Genomic DNA, 23565 nt, shown 5'->3' with positions numbered 1-23565 from the left:
TAGAATTATCGAAGAGAACATTTCGAATGATAATATTAATTAATGCATCAAATGGAACGAGAGGAATGACCTGTCGCGGTCGTCTGCCCCTTGTCCCGAAGATCTAAACGAAGGAGACTGTTATCGATAAGACAAATCGTGTACAATACCAATAAGGTACGGAAGAAGCCGCTGCAATTCCATAAGGAGACTAGGTACTCCGTAATTAATAATAACACCGATGATGCGGCCTTAACTGGCTCGGCAACATCTCTCTTCAGTCTCCAGAACTTCCATGTCGTACTGTCGAGACTCATCGCATCGGTCTTTACTCCGGTCTGACGCCCTTTTGATCACCCGGACGCTTTTGTATATGTCGTGCGAGGAGGCGGGGGGAATCTTTTCACCATTACACCTTCGTTAAATCCGCCCTTCTATCGTCATTTAATCATACCGGTACCATAGCCTTCTGGAGCTTCCCTTCACGATGATTACGGCCTTCGCCCTACCCACGTCACCTTCTGCAACTTATGCGATATAGAAGCAATCGGCTTGGCAACGGGAACGCGACCCATTCACAATACACTACCGCACTCTCCGCCAAAGATGGCGTTAACAACTAATGGACCGAAACCCCTCCTCGATAATGTCGAGTCGTCTGAGTCGGCCGAACAGTCCGACAATCCACCTGCGAGCCAGCATCTACGACCTCGAACGGCTCCCTACCAGAGGGATTCGCGCCCTGACCTGGTCGGCTGGACTAGTAACCCGAATCTCCGAAACCTCGATGGTTCTACTCGCATGCGATCCCCAGACTCAACCGGCAACACCAGTAACGGCCATCAGAACCCACCAATGCTGGTGGACGGGACGGATGCACGAGCTCCAGGAATTGCAGCGAGGAGGGTAAATGGGACAGGGGCAAGAGGTGCATCGTCGCCGAGACCGGGATTGCTCCGAGCAAAGACGGATTTTGGACCAAGAGGAAGTGTACCTGCGAGAGATGACGAGGTGGAAAGCAAAGCGAGCACCGAAGTCGAATGGGGGATCCGACACGGATTCGATACGCAGCTGAACTCGGAGGAGTATAACAATGTGTTGAATTCGGTAAGTGCGACCGAACGAGGGGTTGCGATGGTGGAAGGCGCAAGAACCCTCGTTGATATCTCATCTCCCTATACCACCCTATACCACTGTGTTTACCCCATTATCACCACTCCGCGCAAACAAAATCGTTGGAGTCGCTATGGACTAACTCAATTCCTACCCAGAACTTCTTCATGTACTTCACCGACAAGCGCCATGAGACCGGAGGCAATCCGCGTGAGGAAACATTCCGACTGGCAGAATGGCGAATGCGCGATCGATTGAAGACCATTTCAGCGGTTATCCTTCTGTGCCTGAACATTGGCGTGGATCCTCCAGATGCGTTCAAGACGAATCCCTGCGCCAAGCTTGAGTGCTGGATTGATCCTACCGGCTCCACAGGAACCTCTGGACAAACAGCGATGAATACAATTGGGAAGCAGCTACAGTGGCAATACGAGCAATTGAGCATGCGGACACGATTCAAGCTCTGCCTAGACCCGACAGTGGACGAGACCAAGAAGTTTTCTCAGCAGATCCGGCGTAACGCAAGGCAAGAGAGAATTCTACTTCACTACAATGGACATGGCGTTCCCAAGCCTACACCATCCGGGGAGATCTGGGTGTTCAACCGCAACTACACACAGTACATCCCTATCTCACTTTTCGACTTGCAGGCCTGGCTTGGCGCTCCGAGCATCTTCGTATATGACTGCTCAGAGGCTGGTTTGATCATAAACAATTTCAACAAGTTCGCAGAGAAGCACATTCAAGAGATTGCCGAAAACCGCGAACGAGATCCGCACGTCGAGTACATGGACTTCTCCGACTGCATTCAACTTGCTGCGTGTCGAGAGAAGGAAACCCTCCCTACCAACCCTGAATTGCCTGCCGACATCTTCACCTCCTGTCTTACCACCCCTATCGACATGGCGGTCCGCTTTTTTGTTCTACACAACCCTCTCCCTCAGGGTCTCTCAGTCGAGGATGCTGCGCGTATACCAGGAAAGGTCAGTGAGAGGCGAACTCCAATCGGCGAACTCAACTGGATCTTTACCGCCATCACCGACACGATTGCCTGGAACTCGCTTGAGACTCCGGTCTTCAAGAAACTGTTCCGTCAGGACCTGATGGTCGCGGCCCTCTTCCGAAACTTCCTGCTCGCTCAACGCATCATGCAAACCTATCACTGTCATCCACAATGCTATCCCGAAATACCAGACACACATAATGATCCGTTGTGGCACTCTTGGGACTTGGCCCTTGAGAACATTATGGCACAAATGCCAGATCTCATGGCTGCACAGCGGGAGGAGAAAGAATACGAATACCACCCATCGGATTTCTTCGCTGAACAGTTGAGTGCCTTCGAAGTATACTTGAACCAAGGTGCCGTTGACAAGAAATGTCCCGAGCAGTTGCCGATCGTGCTGCAAGTCTTGTTGAGCCAAAGTCATCGGCTACGGGCCCTCATTTTGCTGAGCAAGTTCCTCGATTTGGGGCCTTGGGCGGTGAATTTGGCGTTGAGCATTGGCATCTTTCCATACGTGCTGAAATTGCTGCAATCCCAAGCACCAGAGTTAAAACCAGTGATGGTGTTCATTTGGGCGCGGATTTTGGCGGTGGACCAGAACTGCCAGTCGGATCTGGTCAAAGATAACGGATACCGTTATTTTACACAGATCCTCCGACCGGATATGGGTAAGTTGTCCGGCCTTCTCGTTCGTCTGTTTCCCTAGTTTACTCATCCGCTACCTTAGCCTTTCCGACCAACAATGCCAGCGAGCACCGCGCCATGTGCGCCTTCATCGTGGCCATATTCTGTAAAGACTTTCACCAAGGCCAAGTCGTCTCCCTCAGCCAAGAACTCATCGAAATCTGCCTCAACCACATGTCCGATCTCGAGAACCCGCTTCTCCGCCAATGGGCCTGTCTTTGCCTCAGCATGCTATGGGTCGACTACTCCGACGCCAAATGGGCAGGCATTCGGTGCGGCGCTCATCAACGACTCTGTGAGCTCGTCGTTGACCCTGTCGCCGAAGTGCGATCCGCTATGTTGCATGCACTAACGACGTTCCTGGGCATCACGGACCTAACGCAGCAGGTAGCCCAGATTGAAGAGAGCATTGCAAGCATGGTCTTGGTCATGGCGGCCGACGGCAATAGTATGGTCAGGAAGGAGCTTATAGTGTTCTTCTCAACATTCGTTGCAAGGTATCAGAGTCGGTTCTTGGTGGCTGCGTACGAACAAATGTTGTCAGAGCAGGCATCTTTTGCGAACGGCACAATAGGTAAGCGCAAGGGGAAACAAAACGGCGAGGAGCCTCCCCAAAGCAGCTCGGTGGCGGACAATACGGTGTTCGCAGCTGTATGGAAGGAGGTGCTGATACTCTCTGTCGACCCACACCCTGAGGTCTCACAGAATGCTTGTGTGATCGTGGACTATATCCTAGCTGCACTGTTGGAATCGCCACTGGAACCGTTCGTTTCGGATGCAATCCAGTCAATCCTGGGGCGCAGTCGATCAAAGGACCCGCAAGCAAAGTTCTTTGGCGAAGTCTCCAAAGCACCGGCATCGGCTCCTGGAACCCTTACGCCATCAACACCGACGAAGCAGGATAGCTATATCACGCTTGGTCTGAAGCGGACAGCTAGCATTGCCGCTTCGTTGAGGAACCTTGCGGTTGGTGGATATAGCTCTGGGAACGAGCAAACCCCTTTGCCAAAGACGCCTTCCAAGCCCTTTAATTCTGAACGAACAACTCCGCGAGGCAAATTGCCCAACGAATGGCGTGCTCTCGATGGCCTTCAACACCAGCCATCTCCTTCTGCCCAAGGTCGGTCTCCCATGTCTCCGCCTCCGAAGCGTTTCTCGGTTCGAAGGAATGAGGCCCCTCAGATCCCACTGAAGAGCAACTTCTTCGACTGGTGCGTTGAATACTTCCGTGAGCCGCAGATGAAGCCCTCCGAAGCCGACGAGCCAGGCTCCACCGATTACAACGAGCGCCTCTGGCGCCGTACCCGGAATGACCGCATCATCGAAAAAACCCAAATCCTTAAGGAAGAGGCCAGCTCGAACCGTTGGGATCGACCCAAAGGGTTCTGGAACAATGCAACGCAACCCATCAAGATGTGCTTCCATCAATTCGAAGACCAACTCATCGTGGCCGATGCCAAGTCTGGCATCAGCGTCTGGGACTGGAAGAAATCCGTCGTCCTCTCCCGCTTCAACAACGGCAACCCGCTCGGAAGCAAAATCACCGAGCTGCGCTTGATTAACGAAGACGACCATGCCCTCCTCATGACCGGCTCCTCCGACGGCTCCCTCAAAGTGTTCCGCAACTACGAGACCTCCTCGTCCACCGAGCTCGTCACCGCCTTCCGCGCCCTCACCGACCTCGTCCCCTCCAACAAGAATGCCGGCCTCGTCTTCGACTGGCAGCAGTCGCGCGGCCAAGTTCTCGTCGCCGGCGACGTCAAAGTTATTCGTGTCTGGAACGCCGGCACGGAGATCTGCACGGCGGATATCCCTGCACGGTCGGGATCGTGCATCACCAGCCTCACTTCCGACCAGGTGGAAGGCCACATGTTCGTGGCGGCGTTCGGCGACGGGGCGGTGCGCGTGTATGACCAGCGGTTGCGGCCTGCGACGGCGATGGTGCGGGTGTGGAAGGAACATAAGCAGTGGATCAGCGGGGTGCATTTGCAGAGGGGTGGGCAACGGGAGTTGGTATCGGCATGTAGGGATGGGGAGGTCAAGTTGTGGGATATGCGGTGGGATCGGAGCATTAAGACGGTGCGGGCGGCCGGGATGGCGAATATGGGTTTGTCGACGGCGGGTGCGACAGGTGCAGGAGGTACGGTGGCAGCGTATCGACCGGAGGGGATCAAGTGTCTCACCGTGCATGAGCATGCTCCGGTATTTGCTGTGTAAGTCCTCGATCTCCCTTGTGTTTCGCATTTCTTCCTTCCGTCGTGACATGGTCGCTGAGCTAACATTTATCTCCTGTTCTAGTGGCACCACTCGCCATCAAGTCAACCTCTTCAACACGCAAACTCTCACCCCGCTCTCCTCGTTCGAGCCGTATTCCTCCTTCTTGGGCCACCGCGCAACGCCCGTCGCGACGATCGCCTTCCATCCGCATCGCATGATGATCGCGGGGGCGGCCGAAGGCGACCATCACATTAATGTGTATGCATGTGGTGGGAAGAAGCCGGCGAAAGGAGTTGTTGCCGACGATATTTAGCACACCACCTAGAACTTCTAGGGCTATGATACCGTCCGATATCGCGTGGTCGTGTAAATGGACGAGCGAATGGGTATGTAATGTGGGAGACACGAAGCTGAGACTTGGATAACTGTTGATGGGTGCAATGGAATGCATATGGGGGTCAAGCAAGGCGTTTGATCTGGATGGATCGGGGATTGGTTTCGCGCCCTCGGAATAGCGACGGAATTAGAATGCGGGATACCTTGTCATGGCACGATGAAAGCTGCATCGGGTGGCACCTCCATGTTAATAGAGGCAGGTAAACAGACCTGCGGGTTAATTTAATGATGGCCTTGGTTCAGAATTCCAGTTATTTGAGTGTGCTGAGAGCGCGAGGTCTGGTGCATGACTCTGAAAGTAGGTCATACCGAGTGCAATCCTTCATCGAAAACCAAACTCATGGCGTCGAAATTGTGGAGGATTCTCAAAGGTTCATTTATGATATACGCCGATCTATGCTTCATTCAAGCACAACGTCCAGCCCAATGCAGCGCCATCAGAAGCCCATCCCACCGAAAAATAACCTATCCTGATCATGCCACAAGTCGTAAATACCCCTTCATATGTCCCATCTCTCGATGTCGTTTCTACATCAACCCCCCCAACACCACTCTCCCCACACCCCTCAACTCCCCCCTCACACCCGACCGACTCGCCTCCTCGAACTCCCTCACCACTCCCGCGACTAACAGCTTCTTAACCTTCGTATCCGTCTTTGCGAACAACTCCCCGATCATCCCCGCATTCTCCCTCCAATCCATTGCCGCACCCTGCCCTCCCACGCCCCCCGAAATCGAGCCTTCCCGCTCCCTCGACATCAACGCCTCTGGCGACGGCACCAGGTCCATGATCCGCGTATACACGTCGATCAGACAATCGCACAGCGTGCTGAACGCCTGATAGTAGTCGGGCGGGAATGGCAGCGGTATGACCAGCAGATGCGAATGGTGCTCGGCGCCGGTGAGGCTCGGGGCGTAGGACGGGTCGAACGGGGACGCGTGCGGGTGGAACGGCCCGGCGGGCTGAGTGGTCGACTTCTCCGTCGTCGACGTCGCCGGCTGGATGGTGTACGCCTCGGGATGCGGATGCGGATCAAGCGGCGTGGTGGAATTCGAAGCTGTCTCGTCCTGCGGGCTGGTCGCGCTGTTCGCACCGCCCATCGCCGCGCCCTCGATGCCCGCCCACACGGTATCCGTGGCGGCGCTGGCGCGACGGCCTTTCGAGACGCCCTGCATGCCGCGCTTGAACATCTGCTGGACGCGGCCTTTGCTGAGGCTGCCGCCGAAGCCGGAGCTGCTGCCGCCGGTGTCGCTGCCGCCATGTTTCTCGAGGAATGAGTCGAATTCGGAGAGGAGGGAGTTGAGGGCGCGGAGGTATTCGGGGGCGGAGGAGCCGTTGAGGTCGAGGAGGGCGGGGAGGGAGAAGCCGAGGAGGACGTAGGCGGTGGCGCGGCGGGCGAGTTTGGCGGGGGCAAAGTAAGAGAGTTTGGAGAGATCGAGGGTGGTGAATAGGATGGTGTTAAACCAGTATATCCGGCCTTCATGACTAGTTGCCATTCAAGTTAGCATTCCTGTTTTCCGTATTCATACATCGCGTGGCTCTAGATCGAATGAGGAGCGACAGATGGTCTACTTACGCCTTTCGCAAATAATCCAACGTCGATATCCGCTTCGACGCCAGATCATGGATATGTTGTGCCACCGTTAGTGGACTCGCCGTCGTCCCGGCCTGCCCTGAGGCGGTTGGCATCGCACCCATGGCAAAGTTCATATTCGAGTGTGCCGTCCCCGGAGGACGGGTCGACACCGATGGCGCCCGCATCTGCACCGACGCCATTGTCGACGCGTTTGACGTGCTGCGGTGGGGATGAAAGCTTTCCGGGGGTGTAGGTGTTGCGGAGCTGGATGCACTGCTGGAGGATTGCCGTGCGCGGAGACCCGTGACGGATGTGGAGGCGAGGTGGGCAAGAGTGCCAAAAAGGGTGTCGGTGGTGCTCTTCTTGCTGCTGGAAGAGCTGGAGGCGCTGAGATTGCGGGTGCTAATGTCGGGGCGGGAGATGCTCCATCGAGGACTGGGAGGGGCCTGTTGCGGCACGGAGTCGCTGTTCTCGCGGGGAAATGTCGCGGATAATGGGGAACGAGCACTTTTGGTGCGTTGAGAATAAGGAGATCCCGAATGAAATGATGCAGAGCGGCGGATGCTGTTCCCTAGTCCTGCGACGCCGGAGGGGATACCGAGACGCTGAGAGGAGCGTCGGATGGGTTTGTAGTGGATGGAAGGGGAATATTTGACGGGTGGACTTGGTCCAGGATCACATGGATCGGAGATCACTGGAGACGCGACGGTGATGCGGAGGTCGGTCGGAGGAGAGGGACGTGTGGAGGAGTGGAGGCTCTTCTTGATATTGGATGTCGACGAGCCATGGTTGCTGATGAGTTGCATCCAGACGTTGGATCATGGACCATCCGGGGCATCTGCTGCCTCGGACGGGACCAGGGATGTTTCTCCGTCGACGGTTTGGCTTTTGCTGCCAGTGGCTGCCACCGAATCGGCGAATTCAGGGGTAAGGAATTCCGTCTTTAGGGAGGTGGGGGGAGATTTCAGTGTATCTATGGCGGGGGGTTGACGTAGCGAAGTATGTCATACACTCCACCCACAATCAGACGATGAATGGAATTATAGAAGACTTGAAGACATGAGATGCACAAATGACAATAGATGGAAGAGGTAGAGATGAGATGTATAGCTAAAAAGGTGTCTGTAAGTAGGCACGACGCGGCCGCATATTGAAGGAGGATCTGGTTCAGCCTTTACTCCGTGACACGACTGCTGCGCTGCCCGGTTGTATTAATACATTCAACCATAATAGACATGGACAATTGATATTTATTCGATAACTACTGGATTACCGTGCATCCGCGGACCGAGAAGCGTTTCATGCCGTGCGTCGTTTCGGAATAGATCGATCCAACCACACCGTCGGAGTCGCCAAATCATCCAACCGCCGATGATCCGATCATCTCCATGCTCTCGTCTGTAATACCTTCCGTGTAATAACTACCGTACATATTAGTTCTCGTGACACCACCCAGATCCCTCACCCCACTGGAAGCGAAGTGAGTAAGTCTCAGTGTGGTTTCGTCATCGTCAATTTTCAAGCCGCGCTTCGAAGACGGGATTTGTGTCAAAGCCAAGATGAGCTCCGTGGTACTCTCATCCATTCTATCAGCACTCCGACCTCGCATAGACAACTGATCTCCGTTGGCAGACCGAGCGCATTCCGAAATCCGGGGAGTGGCCCGTTGATCCGCAGGAAGATGTTCCGCTTAGTGATGACCGTGTCTGGGTTGATGGATGTTTCGATTTCACCCATCACGGTATGTCCGCTGAATACATGCAATAGCTACCTTACTCGTTTCGCAAGCTTGCTCTGCATCAATTGTTCGCTTTGGTCAGGAGGCTAAAAGATGATTCTACACAGGTCACGCCGGAGCACTGCTCCAAGCTCGTCAACTGGGGAACGAGCTCATCGTCGGCCTGCATTCAGATGAAGAGATTCTCGCGAACAAAGGCCCGACGGTGATGAACCTCGAGGAACGGTGAGGACATACGGTACCATTCGACGCTCCAAACCCCGACTAATGCATACTCCAGCCAGATCGCCATCCTCGCCAACCGCTGGACCACTGCCGTGATTCCCTACGCGCCCTACATCACGTCCCTACCCTGGATCACCCATTACGGCTGCCAATACGTCGTCCACGGCGACGACATCACCTCCGATGCCTCCGGACAAGACTGCTACCGATTCGTGAAGGCCGCCGAGCGCTTCAGGGTCGTCAAGCGTACGCCGGGCATCAGCACAACGGACCTAGTGGGACGCATGCTGCTGTGCACGAAGACGCATTTCGTGCGGAACGTGGAAGGCGTGCTGCACGGGACGGCTGGCGATGGCTCGGAAGAGGAGCGCAAGAAGAGCGGAGAGGACTTGACGGCGAGGTTCAAGGCCTATGCGACGGACGCGTCCGGTCTGAACCCCGGCTGCGATGTCTGGATTTGGAAAGGTCCCGCGGATGCCGCCCTGGGTGTTTCTCCCGCGAAGCTCAAACGCCGCACTTCATCAAAGCCGGACGGAGGAGTGAGTCGAATGACCAGCGGATCTCTTAACGGGGCTGGCAGCTCGAGCCCCGCGTACTCCGACGTCCCATTGTCGACTGTGTCGGGAGCGGATGCAGGCGATGTCCAGACTCCCCCGCAGGCCATTCGAAGGAGCTCGACGAGCAAAGATATTCCCGATGAGCGGGGGACGTTCACACAGTTCGTGGAGGGCAAGAAACCTCGACCGGGCCAGCGAATCGTGTATGTTGATGGGGGGTTCGATCTCTTCACACCGGGGCACATTGAGTTCCTCCGACTGGTGGCAGAGCAGGAAGAGAAGCACGCGGCAGAACGGGGGTGGTATGACGTGGAGGCAAGGAAGAAGAGATTGGAGGATGTCGGGGAGGACTATCTCCCGTACTTCGTGATTGTGGGTGTCCATGATGATGAAGTCATCAATCATTGGAAAGGATTGAATTACCCGATCATGAACATTTTTGAGCGTGGATTATGCGTGTTGCAATGCAAGGTACGTCCTAACACTAGGCCCAAATACCGTGGTATAATTAAGTTGGCTAACGCATTTAGTACACCCACCTCATCCTCCTCTCCGCTCCGTACACCCCCTCCCCCTCGTTCCTCCGCTCCCTCCCCTTCGTCGCCTCCCAAACCCACCACCACCCCTACCCCTCCGCCGTCTACCACGGCCCCACCTCCTTCATGCCGACGAGCATCGACCCGTACCGCGCGGCGCGCCACCTCCAGCTGTTCCGCGAGATCCCGCCGCATAAGTTCCAGGCCCTGAACGCGGGGACGATCGTGCAGCGGATCTTCGACAGCCGGGCAATGTTTGAGGAGCGGCAGCGGAAGAAGGGGGTAAAGGGGGCGGCCGAGAGCGAGTTGCGGAGGGAGGAGCGGGAGAAAGAGGAGCGGGAGATGAGGGAGAGGCAGAAGAAGTGGGAGGAGGTTGAGAGGGAGTTTGGGGCGTGAGGGGAGGCTCTTCGTGAGAGTTGGGCTGGATGGACAGCTCTGTACTCGTTACGTACTTGTAGATCTGACCATACACAATCAATTTGTATATCTATTGGTGCTTTTCGGTCCGCTCCCTCAGGTTGATGCAACAGGGGTCAACCCAAAGCTGTGTAGCCATGCCAGACGCCCATCCTTGGCTCCCTGCCACCGGAATTTTGGCACTGCCCCCTGGTGCTGCCGTCAGCTTTCAGGGGCTCGGAAGTAGAGAAGGAAAATCAACGCTACTGCAAACGTCCAGGACAAGCTCTTCTAGCAGGAAACATGCAGAGAATAGCGTGACCCGATCAAACTTTCCCCTTTGCCGTAGACTAATATCTGATGACAACGGAGCAAAGGGACGCCGGAAGGGGCGGGGGAATTCGCTCCCGAAACCATGGTAGTTGCCGGTTAGCTGCAGTCGGGTACGTACATACTTCAGGTCGGGGTAATACATGTGGCCGAAGGGCGAAGCCATAATGAGTAAGAGGTGGAGACCGCAGCATCGTATTCATATCCGAAGTTCTGAACCTCAGTCCTCCTACTTCTATGAGTTCGAGAATTGCCGGTTCATCGCCGAATCTTTCCAATTCTTTAATTAGGCCTGCCTACTCGATTATAATTCATACGACCCAGCTTGCACAGCTTCAACACTCGACACTTCAATCTCCACCACGATGCCCCCTCTCATCGCTTCCCCCGCCATGCTCGGCCCGGTCCTCGGCCTCAACATGTGGACCTTCGTCATGGAAGGCTGGCTCTACGCGAAGCGCCTGCCGGCCCTCCAAAAGTACGGCGTCACGCCCGTCGACGGTATCACGAAGGAAGAGATATACGCAAAGACGCCGCGCGAGGTGCACTATCCGGCAGAGAACTACTCGCACCTGTTCGAACAGCCGGTGCAGTTCTACGCGATCGCCATCACCATGTCGTTGCTGAGGGTGGAGAGCCGGACGGATCTGGGGCTGGCGTGGGGATATGTTGGGCTGAGGGTCATTCACAGCTTGATTCAGAGCACGAAGAATAAGATCATGCCGCGGTTCCTCACGTTCCTGGCGAGCTCGTTTGTGTTGTTGGCGATGGCGGTGAGGACTGGGAAGAAGCTCTTGTGAACGTCGGACGCAATTGGGTTCTAGGGTTTCTATGATTCGATTTCATGGTTTGAGACGATCAAGAAAAACAGTTGGACAAATGCTTCATCATGCTTGCCATATGCGACCCCTTGCATAGCAATACCTCGGCTGTATTCAGCTGTACAGTACTACACGTATCTGGGATTGATGATGCTAATCTAACAATGTACTGTTTACTCGGATCCCCATCCCCTTCGTTCAAGCTCCGTTCCGTCAATCGACGCGCTGATTATAGAGCTGTAAGGTGAGATGAAGTTCTGCTGGCAGCGGAATTCTACTGTCATCGTCCGTCTTCAGCCGTCACACCTCACAGCATTCCTGATCAAGTCACTTCTCCTTCACTTTCGAGGTCCTATCTACCTTATTGTCTAATATCTCCCATTCGAGATTTGGCGTCTACTTCATACCTAACTGTCCTATGCACAGAAAGCAATTGATAACAAGTCGTTTGAGTCTACTCAATCGAAGGTGATGTGCAGCACCACCACCCATGGGACATGCTCCATTTGCTCCCCAACTCCCCTTCTATCGGCACGGGCGTTATACATTCATTCTTGATGCTAAGAATAACAATTATTATGGTTACACGGTAAGAAGATTCTAATGGCCTCCGTTAATAAGTTATACACGTGCTTTCCGCTTCCAGGGGTTCAATAATTCCATCCTTCTGAGTGCTGACTGCTGCAATCTTATCTCTCTTGTCCATTGATCATTGTCTATTTATTCTTCATTGTCCATACTCCTCTATGTTGGCATTCATTCTGGTACATTTGCGGATGAATGGGTGAAAGGGTCAAGTCCTTCCCTATTCCCTTGGGAGCTAATTTGGGCAATGGAGTTGTCTCAATGCCATAGTTTACGCAGTACCTGACTGGAATATGACTGTTTGCTTTCTTCACTCGAGCCGAGCCCGGCTGAACTGATGCCCATCTATGCTGCTGTCTCAGCGTTGAAGCCATATGGTCGGCCTGGTTCTCGAATTGCTGCCGTTTTAGGTAATTGTAGAACGACGTTATGCACCCCATTCAGGGCATTCATTTCTTTTCCATGCACCACAAAGCATTGCCTTGCTACGGTGCCGCAGTCCCACAGCCAGCTGATGCCAGCATCAATAATGCTCTCGTCAATGGCTTAGCTCTATGCGTGGGCTTAATGTGCACGAACAAACCAGAGACCAGGGGATGGTTGAAAGATGGATTCACAGTGGCAACTGGCACAAACATCAGTTGGCCTCGTACCAGGGAAACTGTCTCGGTATCCTCAACGTTTCGGCAGTTGCACCGTAACTGAAGCTAATATATTTCAGTATTTTTTCGACATCATGGAGATGGCCATGGCACTCGTTGGAGTGAGTAGAATGGTCCAGGTCGTCAATGGACAGTTCCAAAGTCCTGCCATTGAACCAAATTGGGGCGATACAATCGAAGCCACCGACAAGAGCAGCCTTCTATTGAACGATACTGGCATGCACTGGCATGGGATGCGACAATTCCGCACGAGCCGAATGGACGGTGCGAATGAGCTCATCAAATGTCCAATTGTGCCGGGAGAGAGCAAGACGTACACATCGGAAGTGACGCAGTATGGAACATAATGGTATCACTCCCATTACAGCGTACAATACGCCGATGGGATTGTTGGGGCGATTGTCATCCACGGGCCTACCTCCGCAAACTACGCCGTCGACTTGGGGGACATATCTTCTTACCGACTGGTTCCATAAACCTGTGTTTCAGGTCAACCAGCAAGCCCATGCATTCCGCAAGACCACCGATTGCAGACAATGTGTTGGTGAACGGGACTATGCTGTCACTTGATGGCACCGCTGGGAAATATGCGAAAAATGGGCCTTGAACCAAGCAAGAAACATCTACTGCGCATCGTCAACGTCGGCTTCAACAATTACTTCCACGTCTCGTTGGACAACCATCCCTTCACAGTGGTCGCCGCTGACTTCATTCCCATCAAGCCATTTACTACGACATCGTTGGTGCTTGGTGGTGGTCAACGCTACGACGTGATCATTGACGCAAACCAAGCGGTTGGCAACTATTGGTTCCGAACCAAATTTGGAGGGACTGCGGATGACCCATACGATGGGCGGAACCGGAATGCTGCTAATATTAAAAACATCTTCAGTTACAACGGAGCCCCTCAGAGGTATCCTACGCCCTCTCCCCTATGACAGTCCCTCTAGCTGCTACGATGAGCCAGATCTCGTACCCCTGGTCGAAACCAAAGTCCCAACAGGAGTTCCCGAACAACTCACTTTGAGTTTCAGTCGGACGGAGGCCGACAACAATCTTGTCCGTTGGCTCGTCAAAGTTTCTGCCGTCAACATCAACCGGGACTTCCCCACGCTTCAATACGTCCTTGACTGGAACACTGATTGCCCCTCAAACGACAACGTGTACACGGTCGATAAAGCCGATGAGGTAAGGATGTTCATGCTAACTAATAATAGAATCATGCTGATATAGAATCTAGTGGGCCTACTGGGTCATCCAAGCCGACGAGACCCACCCCCCATTCCTTACCCCGTCCATCTCCACGGCCACGGCTTCCGGATCCTCGGCTCCGGTATCAACGAAACTTTCGACGCTTCTTCGCTGCTGAACTTTGACAACCCAATTCGACGGAACACCACCTCGCTTCCAGCGCTCAGTTGGATCGTCCTCACGTTCCCCGCGGATAACCCGGGTGCGTGGCTCATGCATTTCCTTATTCCTTTCCACATTGCGACCGATCTTGGGCACCAGTTCTTGGAATGACTGGGGGAGGTTGAGGATACCATCGGAGATCTGAGCGGGTTTACGGACGGCTGCAAGGCCTGGGTAGGTTATAATAAAAAGGTTAGACATCTACAGGATGGTCCTAGGCAGTAATGGGACTTCCAATTGGGCACGGAGTTCGATCCGTAGCTCAATGGAGCATTCTGAAGGTTGCTGTGCACTGCACAGCGTATAACGGGGGGATTTTGTGGAGATGGGAATGCAAATTCGAATTATGTTGTACAGAGCGATTTATCCGGTTGCATATCTAGCCCTTTGTACGAGTCTTGTGTCAGGCAGACACATTAATAATCCATTTATAATTATGTCCTAATGAAGGAATGAGCCAAATTCCAAAGCAAACCCCGTCCCCGGTTACTCCAATCGCTCCAAGCCAACAACAACAGATGATATCCAAATCAGATCGCTTACAAGCTCGAACAGATCAAAACCGAGTACCCCTAGGACTTGTTCAGCGCCTTGACTTCGTTCCTTAATTTATCCGCCCATCCCTCAATCTCCTCCCAATTCCGCGCATCCCCCCACTTCTGCCTCTCCTTCGGGATGAAGCGGATGAACATCCCCATCCACCACGGCATATCCTCCTTGAAGAACGCCCCCTGGAACAGCGTATGTCCCCTCAGATCCGGCAGATCTTTGCGCAGACTCGCCGCCACCGCCTTCTCCTCCGCCGCGTGCTCTTCGTCGGTCGGCGGCATGCCCACGCTAAACGCCCAGACCGGCTTGCTCTGGAGGACGGCTTTGTTGGTGCGGACGAAGCAGTGGCCGGGGTTGATCCAGGAGCCGGCGTGGATGGCGCTGGCGACGACGATGACGGAGTAGCTGGGGAGGGAGCCGGGCTGCACTTCACTGACGGGGAGGCAGGTGACGGGTTTGATGAAGGTCTCTAGGCGGGACGCGATGCGGTTGGCGATCTCGCCTGTTGATCCTCTGGAGGTGGCGTACGCGATGAGGACAGACATTGTGATTTAGTAGCTTCAGTTAAGATGGATGCTTGAACGTTATGACTGTGATAGAATTGGCGTTAGGAAATGGAAGACGGTATAAGTACATGATTTCGAAAAGATGGCTTTGTATGTGGATGAGAGGCAGACAACGGAATCATGCCATGTATGCTGTTGTCAGTATCGTCCGATGTGTCGTGCTGGCCCCTACGTACGGACTAGAGACGAGTCGACGAGGTGGTGAGATCTCGCGTATCCTAGGCTCTGCAATTATAGCGGGCTGTTGACGAAGCAAATCACGTCTTCTTTCCCTTCTGAGTCAAGCAACGAGGAATTTGAAATCATTAAGTGAAGGCTCCACACCAACCCCTACTGTGCTCGTAGTATAAGGTCATATGGTGAGACCGGAATAAGTCCAGAAGATGGATGTGCAGAATTTCCGTGGTGGTTTGGCGTCAATGGCAATGCATCAGATTGGGGCGGATGACCCATCCGAAACGGGGTGGCGGTTGTACCAAAGCTGCAACAGTTGAGGTATGGTACGGAGTAGTCTAAAAGGATTTGTCGCAGGCCAAGGCATGAGCTCTAGGAGTCCAAGGCTACAAACTGCATTAATAGTCTTGCCGTGACTCTCGTATATCTGTAGGGCCGGGGGACCAGGCATTCAGCTAGAACACACAACTTACACACAACTTACACACAACACACAATACAAACAACTTCGCTGCTGTAACAACAGCACCTCACTCCCAACCATTTTAGCACATCACGTGCGACAGGATTCGACTGAACTAGTTATATTGGTAACATTTTAATAGTTACGGTAAGCTATATAAATGAGCTATGGTCTCTTGTCGCGATGGTAATTTAAGGTCTTTTTCTCCTACAAATTTTGCCTACCGTACCGTATATGAAGCTCAGCAATTCTTGTTGCTCTAGCCCGTCATGTCCTCTCTACAGAGTCGTACTTTGCGATTGAGATAGTGTTCCCACGGTCCATATCAATGCTAATATTGCTGCCGGCATTGATGTAGCAGGATTCTTTGTGCGGCTTTTTGAATGCCGTGGCAATGATTTTCGATCGTGGCCTCTTAGTCCAAGCAGGCCGTAAGAGGGAAAGAGCGGAGTTTAACAGTTACTTAGAGGCGATGGCATCGCCGCTTGCGGTATTCCACCTGTGCAATTTCTAGTATTGACCACAATGATGAGGCTGTCACGGTTCCACCTTATGTTGCTTTCTGACGTTGATGGATGGATAACTTGTGGCTTGACGATAAGTGAAGTCAGGCATCGTGCGACCGTTGACAACACACCGAGGTTACACAGGGGAGTCGAGCACTTAGGGAGTAATTTCTCTTCTCTTTCTCTTCTTCCTTTCCCGCTTCTTTATCTTTCGTTAGGTCCGATACTAGTTAGCTAGAATATAATAGCCATGTTCTAAACGGCTCCCCTTCTACGCACTGTGACACTGGCGGATAGATTGACGTCCACTTGGGAGTTCCATCCTGCTCGAGCCTCGAGGATACTTGCGACGGGATTGAGACGCGTCTGCTAGTAGGAGAAGGCGGGGTCTCCTCTGTTTACCCACTTTTTGTGAATGAGATATTTTTCTCTGAAATCGCTCTTTTCTCCCTAGGTTACTATTAGACTTGCAACCTTAAATGAACACCCCAGCTGAGATAAATCTGTACATATGTATTACGGAGTAACTCAACTCAACTCAACTTAATCAATTGCAGAGAGGCCTGACGGGCCTATGAATCTCTCTCTCTTATCCTCATTCGTTTCCTGCCAATACCCGTCTTGAATGGCTCCTCATACTTTTCTTTAATGCACCCTGAAATACGGAGTACTCCAATGGGCTATCCGCATTCGTGAACCACCAAACCTCAAGATCTCTACAGGGTCGCTATTCTAGTTTTTTCAACCACGCACGGGACCTAGTTCAGAAGCTATTACTTCATTCATCAAAAGTTCAATCTATCTCCCTAATTGGTTTAACATGAATGAATGGCTGCGGACTGTAGAGCCGCGAATGGGCTCCGGAGATTTTCACGGACTCAATCATACCTGAATCTTCTCTCCAGGAGCATGCTCGCGCAGAGCTTCCCTGCGTGATTTGCTATTGGGATCAAAATACGGTCGCTCACCCACTCCTACCGCTCGATTACCGAAGCGCTCACCCTGGCCGTCATAATCGAAGGTTGCGCGGTGGAAGGTGCTTCTGTTGTCCCAGATCGCTAGTCATATGTCAGCTCTGAGCCTTAACTCCCTTGGGATGACGGGATGCTTACCGATATCATTCGGGTTCTTCCATTGGAAGCGGACCTGCAGGTCGTGGTTCTTGTATACCAAGTCTAAGAACCAGCTCAGGAGGGACTTGGACTCTTCTTCCGTCACTCCATTGATATGGTGGATATGGTCACCAACGGGGAAAAGGCTCTTCCAACCAGTCACAGGGTTGGTCCTCACAACGGGATGCACTGCTTTGAACGAGCTACCATCGTTTTCGGGTGCACCGCGGAGCTTGTCATAGACCTTGACGTCACCGCGAGCTGCAGCGGCGGTTAATCCCGGTTGGGCGAAGGTGCCCGTGAGACCATCAAGGAACTTCTGATATGGCTCACTAATACGGTCGTAGAGCTCGTATCCGGATGCCCAGAGGGTGTCTATAATGGCTGTTAGCGCCACCTCTGGCGACGATCTGAGTTCTACCCACCTCCTCCCGTCCTGGGTAGTTCAATAAGTCGAAGCGAGGAATAATCAGCGGGGACTGGCTCGAAGGCGATATCCGAATGCCAGTATTCAGCGCTCGGAGGCTTTGCGGTGAGTTTTTCACCTGGAGCGACGCTGTAACGCTTCTTGTGCTGGGCAGAGCTGATTGTGCTGATCTCCGGATCGGTTCCTCCAAATTCTTGGCTAGGGTTCAATACCGGGTGAATGTGCAGGCCCGAGGTTATTGGCTTTCCTGTCAGTTCGCCGAGTCGCTGAACCAATACCTTCTGAATATCGTTCGTGAGGTCGTCTTGGGCACGGAAGAAAACCACACCGCGCTGGGAGACTACGAGTCTGTTAGTCTAGAGCACACCTATATTAGTATGGGGTGCTTTCTTTTGATGGCCAATTCCTTTAAAAGTTCATCTGCATTCGGAGCATTAATCCACTCGACCAGGTTGGCACTTGAGAACTCCGTGCCGATGACTGGGGTTACATCGAATTGCTCGAATTGATCGAGGAGGCCCGACGATGCCAACGGCTGCGGTCTGCCTTTGGTAACGATTGGAACATCCTGTTCCGTCACTGCGGGTGCCACAATTGCTGAGGGTGCCATATTTGCTAACGTGTTCTCTTGTTGAATGAGTTCAAAGTATAATTTAAGAGTCTCTGCTTTCCTTCCGCGTGTCGTTGAGTCCTGATTTTATCTATCCTTCCGGATATTCGGCACATTTTTAAAACTCCCCGCGTATTGTTGAATATAGCTTATAGATCACGCAACTTTACCATTGTCTATCTATTGTCTATCCATCGTTACTGGTATCAGATATCGCAGTGGATAAGCTCCGTCTTTGACAGATGATCCCAGACAATCACGTATGCTACTCACCCTATTGCGCCATTCTAGGGGAGCATGACCGCACCATCCATCGAATCAAGTCTATTAGCCTACTACTACTCTAGGATCATCCCCCAGATCGCGACGTGTTCAAACATTTCTATCCAGCTGGGCCCATGGTGGGCGCACGGAATGCGTCACGATTCTCATTTGCGCCCAGCTGGCCCCCTGGCCACGCGCAATAACAAAACCTCCCATTACGAAATGTGATGAAAACAACTTCGGTCTGTCACGAGTTGGCTGCGGCACTCGTAAACTACCTGTGTAGAAGACCTTTATATACTGAATTGCTACAATCAATAGTTATTGACTTTGTTTTAACTAGTCGTGTTGGTCTCCTTTTATTAGCGTGGTGGTTAGCGTGTCACACGGTCTTGAGTGTCATGTCCGACATCCCAACTGCGTAATTACTGAACCTGGCGAAGACTTGATTATTCGCGTGGATCTCACTAATTCTTTTCCTAGTGCACCGAATTGCGGCAGCGTATCGCTGCAATAGGCAATTTGACGTAAAAGGTAAGCGAGCGCGAAGGTCGGCAAAACTCTACGTCTTCACATCTAGTGTACTCCCCAGATTCCTATTCAATGTCTAAGGCACCCTGCTCTTGCAGGAAGCATACACTCTGCTTGTAGTGAGAGCCATATTCCGTGCTTCAATCAATTCTGTCGGGCCCTTTTCCTGCCCTGTCTCTGCCAAAAAACTGGTCACTCTGTTAAAGTCACTGCAGTCATGCAGAGTGGGCCGAAGCCGTCGACGCTCGATGTCAGCAAAGAACTCTTCCAACCACGGAGGTTGCCCGGCAGACTGTGGAAGGGATCGAGCCGTAATGATAGGCACAGTAATAGAGACGGGTGGAGACAAATGGCATGGAGTAGGAGAAGATGCAGGAGTAGGTGCAGGGACTGACAAAAATACAGAAGTGGCTACAGGATTCGAAATTGGTGTAGATGTAGGAATTGTCATAGGAACAAGCGCAGGGACTGAGAGAGAGATAGAAGTAGTCACAACAGTCGTATCTGGAGCAGATGGGGGATCTGACACGGAAACAGAGGTGCCTAGGTGCCGTAGGAGGTCAGCAAGTGATTGACACTGGGTGGAGGAGGAGGCTGAAATCGAGGGACAGAAGGTGGTACACGTCGTTCAAAAGCCGGTGGATCTCTACGAGTTGAAGCCACGTTCCTCCTTGGCGTACCTCTTGTTTGAGCAGGAAGCGGCTCGAGGATGGACTGGTATGGCCTTGGAGTGGCGTATTGACTGTCCTTGCTCACGTCGATAGCGCCAATGATCGTCGTCAAGGCAACTTAGTAGTAATATCGACCCAGAATTCCTTATATCTTGTAGAGTATGACGAAATGGAAGACCATTTATCTTCTCAAATACGCTAGAGCAAGGATGTCCGTCGCGACGTTGTCTTACTCCTTTTAGTGCTGTAGATCCTGTTGTCTAACGCATTCAATTGCCGATGGCGTGAGGACGTCATGAATTTCAGGAAGCAGGAATGGTATAGATTCTATCCTATGCTCGAATTTGACGCGCTGTTTCGAAGAGGCAAGGTTCTTCCTGTATTTGTTGTATCGAAGGCAAAAACGGAAGGACAATTACCACCACGAAGGAGGAGGCGGGGTTTTAGGTACCTATAGCCCTGGCTATGGGGAAACTTTTACCCGCGACATACTAAATAGTCAAATGACCGTGTTCATAGACCCTAACGGGAACCGGATAGCACGTTAAATTGAATTATTATTATTATTATTTGTTGTATTGACTATTGATCATCTGCTTTAGGGCTGGACACGAATATTCGACAATTCGTAGTCGAATACGAATAAAATTTAGAATTTCCGCTTACTAATATTCGTACGAATAATATTCGCATTATTCGTAATTATTCGTAATTATTCGTCTATCTCTGAAGCTATTTCCATGTATCTCGCATCGGAGAGATGGTCGACAGAGAGCTTTGCGCTGGGGTCACTTGGCTTGCTGAATCGTCAGGAGTGATCAATTCGACGCTATTGATATGCTTTGTATCTCTTAGAGCTCAAATCCTCCAGATCGTGTTCGGGTAAACAAAAGTCGCGACTGCTGGGCATTCATTCATTGGCTCGGCTTTTGCCGAATAAGTCTTGGCATTATTTACGAATATTCGCGAATAATACGAATAAAACGTCTCAAAACTTAGTCGAATACGAATAATCGTTCAAGAGGAAAAGTCGAATACGAATAGCCAAATTCCTTATTCGTGTCCAGCCCTACCACCCTCTTCGTAAAAAGCATCCAACCGGGACCGGAGATGCAAAGCACGCTTTCGATCTAATGGCTGCGCTGAAATAGAGTTTAAGTGTGGGTGATGAAGGTGGTGATGATTACGCTTCCGCTGTGAAGTGGTGCTTCACGGGCGCGAATGATGGGAATCGATCCTGGCGAGGCGAAATCATCAAGCAGGTTGTTCGGCCGCTAGAGTTATGCCAAGAGCATTTCATGACCACAGCTGTGACATGAATTGAAGGTATGAAGTTTGGACTTCTGCATTATACCCATACATCCTATTACCTCTCTACGCATACTCGACAGCCCAAGCCAGAGATAAGAACAGAGTCTTTGTGATTGCCTTATGAGCACGTCAACCGCAGCCTGGCGAAGGATGGAAAACGAGGCTCAACTCTGCTCGATGGAAGGAAGGGTTTAGGTAGCCCACCGTGTGAGGCATTGGTTGTGGTTCCTGATGTCTAGGGAATTCCACGCGGTCAGTCGAGATCTTTTCTATTCTCTTGCGCACAGGGGTGCTTGGCTCGATTCAGATATGGATCCCCCACTCAGGCCACACTATCTCTGACAAGTTGCATGTATGATTGGACTTTTTTAGTATATCATGCCTAAACTTGCGTTTTCTAGTACATACGGCCACATCAACCTGAATATAGGGCATCCCGTCCGCTCTGCCGTACTCAAGCAGGTTAGAGATAGAATAGTACTACGGTGGGTGACCACGTGGGAACTCCTATTGCTGTATGTTTTTATATTTTTATATTTTTATGGCCATTGTGCCAAGTTTTTAGTGGGCAAAATGGATCAATGGTCGTTTATGGTGTGAAAAGCTTCCATTGTTAGTACATACGGCCACATCAACCTGAACAAAACGAGGACGACGGAGCAAATCCCTCCATTTTCTGAGGGAAAGACCCTACGAAAACTGCTTTTGCCCCTACAAAATCGGCTGCTTTTGCTCGCAAGCGATAGGCTCGAGAATGGGTGTGAATGGGTTGCAGGGGTGAATGAATCAAGGATGGATGATAATGTTGCATGCTTTCGACGCTTCATACCCTTGACTACTTAGTTTCGTCTTCAAGAATCTCATAACTATAAGATTGATTCTATACGGGGGAAACGAGAAATACGTAGCAAGACCGCATGATATCGCAGTACTATAGGCTATAAGGAATGGATCGAAGGCAGGAAGATGGCGAAGAGGAATAGTAGGCATTCCCATCCACTGAAATGCAGACGGCAGATGGAAAGGAGACCGACAGCCAAGTGCAAGTTCCTGTACGTACCTCCTAACTATCCGAAGTATATCCGGAGCGGAGTGAGCCCCGTCAACCTGAATAGGGCATCCCGTCCGCTCTGCCGTACTCAAGCAGGTTAGAGATGGAATAGTACTACGGTGGGTGACCACGTGGGAACTCTCTCACCGTAGTACTACTCGGCTCGCCTGCCATTGGCTGGACTTGGTACCATACATACTTAGTCAACGTGTTATGGGTTGAAACCCTTGGTTGGCTAAGGCTGAGAGCCTAAGCCTGATTAGGCCAAGGGTGAATCAGAGTCCAACCTCTCCGATGTAAACAAGAGAGCTTCCCCTTCTTGTTCTCTTCTTTAGCTTAATCTAGAATATCTTTGGCTACGTGTATGTTGTGTGCATCCAGCTACCGTGCCGTAACACAACGAGGGATATGGGGAGATAGTCTTCGTGTCTCCTGCCCATCCATCGCTGCAATTAATTTGATGCGCCCCTGAATACGTGGCGTCTTCTCATTGGTTCTTGTCCCTGCCGAAATGTCACTCACTATTATCGCCCACTGTACGCGCAGGACCATCCGTTGCGAAGATGTTGTTTTTGAGCGATTCAGCTATTTACGCGTTTCCTCCCAATGATTACGAATACCCTGATCAATAAACCTACAGGGGTTGATTCTAAAGAGAGATGGCCTAGTATTGGAGGTGGGCGGGGAGGGGTTTGAAGAAAGCTCACAGAGCTAGTTCCATAACTATTACTCTTCCAGATGTATACCCAAAGCCAACAACGCTTTTATGAACCGCGATGCAGTTTGTCCGATGCTCGGGAGGAAGCCAAAGGATCGGCCCGGCTTGACTGCACACCCATTGGTCCCTGACAAATATAGAGGGGGAAACCAGTGGGTCGGGGCCGTCTGAACCGGTAGAGGAAAGAGATAAGATAGGTAAGGATCCTCTATTCGTCTGGAGGTGGGTACCATCGTCGGAGAAAGAAAGAGTGTAGAGCGTACCATGGCCCTCGAGCGTCCGCTGCAGCGCGACCGACCAGGCGTCCCACAGCTTGACCGTCTTGTCGCGCGATGTCAACGCCAGCGTCTTGCCGTCCGGCGAGAAGGCTACGGCCT

General features: G+C 52.0%; 9 protein-coding genes across 9 annotated transcripts; 6 read left to right on the top strand and 3 right to left on the bottom strand.

The window, feature by feature from the left end:
* Positions 1–834: 834 nt before the first annotated feature.
* P152DRAFT_467895 (WD repeat-containing protein-like protein mip1) lies at positions 835–5312 on the top strand (the record flags this gene model as incomplete). The annotated part of the gene is made up of 4 exons (XM_033680797.1): positions 835–1086; positions 1251–2766; positions 2826–4995; positions 5081–5312. The coding sequence occupies 4 exons, from the start codon at positions 835–837 to the stop codon at positions 5310–5312; spliced, it is 4170 nt and encodes a 1389-aa protein (XP_033531795.1).
* A 323-nt stretch (positions 5313–5635) lies between these two features.
* Positions 5636–8176, bottom strand: P152DRAFT_460665 (uncharacterized protein). Its single transcript, XM_033679968.1, has 2 exons — positions 6973–8176; positions 5636–6881 (listed from the first exon to the last, which is right to left on the bottom strand). The coding sequence occupies exons 1-2, from the start codon at positions 7776–7778 to the stop codon at positions 5924–5926; spliced, it is 1764 nt and encodes a 587-aa protein (XP_033531794.1). The 5' UTR covers positions 7779–8176; the 3' UTR covers positions 5636–5923.
* A 179-nt stretch (positions 8177–8355) lies between these two features.
* Positions 8356–10504, top strand: P152DRAFT_508797 (uncharacterized protein). The gene is made up of 5 exons (XM_033682600.1): positions 8356–8543; positions 8605–8713; positions 8818–8935; positions 8991–9963; positions 10023–10504. Exons 1-5 carry the CDS (start codon positions 8532–8534, stop codon positions 10422–10424), a joined length of 1614 nt encoding a protein of 537 aa, XP_033531793.1. The 5' UTR covers positions 8356–8531; the 3' UTR covers positions 10425–10504.
* Positions 10505–11119: 615 nt separating this feature from the next.
* P152DRAFT_475736 (uncharacterized protein) lies at positions 11120–11554 on the top strand (the record flags this gene model as incomplete). The annotated part of the gene is made up of 1 exon (XM_033681436.1): positions 11120–11554. One exon carries the CDS (start codon positions 11120–11122, stop codon positions 11552–11554), a length of 435 nt encoding a protein of 144 aa, XP_033531792.1.
* Positions 11555–12630: 1076 nt separating this feature from the next.
* Positions 12631–13414, top strand: P152DRAFT_101062 (uncharacterized protein). Its single transcript, XM_033673555.1, has one exon. The coding sequence runs from the start codon at positions 12768–12770 to the stop codon at positions 13167–13169; it is 402 nt and encodes a 133-aa protein (XP_033531791.1). The 5' UTR covers positions 12631–12767; the 3' UTR covers positions 13170–13414.
* On the top strand, positions 12996–14346 carry P152DRAFT_483976 (Cupredoxin; the record flags this gene model as incomplete). Its single annotated transcript, XM_033681974.1, has 3 exons — positions 12996–13735; positions 13857–14010; positions 14056–14346. The coding sequence occupies exons 1-3, from the start codon at positions 13392–13394 to the stop codon at positions 14344–14346; spliced, it is 789 nt and encodes a 262-aa protein (XP_033531790.1). The 5' UTR covers positions 12996–13391.
* A 275-nt stretch (positions 14347–14621) lies between these two features.
* P152DRAFT_101100 (uncharacterized protein) lies at positions 14622–15554 on the bottom strand. Its single transcript, XM_033673556.1, has one exon. The coding sequence runs from the start codon at positions 15327–15329 to the stop codon at positions 14808–14810; it is 522 nt and encodes a 173-aa protein (XP_033531789.1). The 5' UTR covers positions 15330–15554; the 3' UTR covers positions 14622–14807.
* A 1821-nt stretch (positions 15555–17375) lies between these two features.
* On the bottom strand, positions 17376–18771 carry P152DRAFT_508795 (alpha-ketoglutarate-dependent taurine dioxygenase; the record flags this gene model as incomplete). The annotated part of the gene is made up of 4 exons (XM_033682599.1): positions 18476–18771; positions 18031–18380; positions 17606–17980; positions 17376–17551 (listed from the first exon to the last, which is right to left on the bottom strand). Exons 1-4 carry the CDS (start codon positions 18640–18642, stop codon positions 17376–17378), a joined length of 1068 nt encoding a protein of 355 aa, XP_033531788.1. The 5' UTR covers positions 18643–18771.
* Positions 18772–19723: 952 nt separating this feature from the next.
* P152DRAFT_460660 (uncharacterized protein) lies at positions 19724–20479 on the top strand. Its single transcript, XM_033679967.1, has 2 exons — positions 19724–19980; positions 20118–20479. The coding sequence occupies exons 1-2, from the start codon at positions 19752–19754 to the stop codon at positions 20126–20128; spliced, it is 240 nt and encodes a 79-aa protein (XP_033531787.1). The 5' UTR covers positions 19724–19751; the 3' UTR covers positions 20129–20479.
* Positions 20480–23565: the final 3086 nt, after the last annotated feature.

The sequence above is a fragment of the Eremomyces bilateralis genome (assembly GCF_010015585.1).
Source record: "Eremomyces bilateralis CBS 781.70 unplaced genomic scaffold P152scaffold_19, whole genome shotgun sequence".
NCBI classification, from domain to species: Eukaryota; Fungi; Ascomycota; class Dothideomycetes; order Eremomycetales; family Eremomycetaceae; genus Eremomyces; species Eremomyces bilateralis.
This window is presented reverse-complemented; position numbering and strand designations above follow the sequence as displayed.

What these genes read in the sequence shown, in the direction of transcription:
- P152DRAFT_460665 (XM_033679968.1), bottom strand. Translation starts at nt 7,778, where the DNA reads ATGCAACTCATCAGCAACCATGGCTCGTCGACATCCAATATCAAGAAG. An exon ending in TTGGATTATTTGCGAAAGGC is followed by an intron (nt 6,882 to 6,972) that starts GTAAGTAGACCA and finishes AATGGCAACTAG; the next exon opens with TCATGAAGGCCGGATATACT.
- P152DRAFT_508797 (XM_033682600.1), top strand. An exon ending in TTTCGATTTCACCCATCACG is followed by an intron (nt 8,714 to 8,817) that starts GTATGTCCGCTG and finishes GATTCTACACAG; the next exon opens with GTCACGCCGGAGCACTGCTC. An exon ending in TATGCGTGTTGCAATGCAAG is followed by an intron (nt 9,964 to 10,022) that starts GTACGTCCTAAC and finishes TAACGCATTTAG; the next exon opens with TACACCCACCTCATCCTCCT.
- P152DRAFT_101062 (XM_033673555.1), top strand. Translation starts at nt 12,768, where the DNA reads ATGGATTCACAGTGGCAACTGGCACAAACATCAGTTGGCCTCGTACCA.
- P152DRAFT_101100 (XM_033673556.1), bottom strand. Translation starts at nt 15,329, where the DNA reads ATGTCTGTCCTCATCGCGTACGCCACCTCCAGAGGATCAACAGGCGAG.
- P152DRAFT_460660 (XM_033679967.1), top strand. Translation starts at nt 19,752, where the DNA reads ATGATAGGCACAGTAATAGAGACGGGTGGAGACAAATGGCATGGAGTA.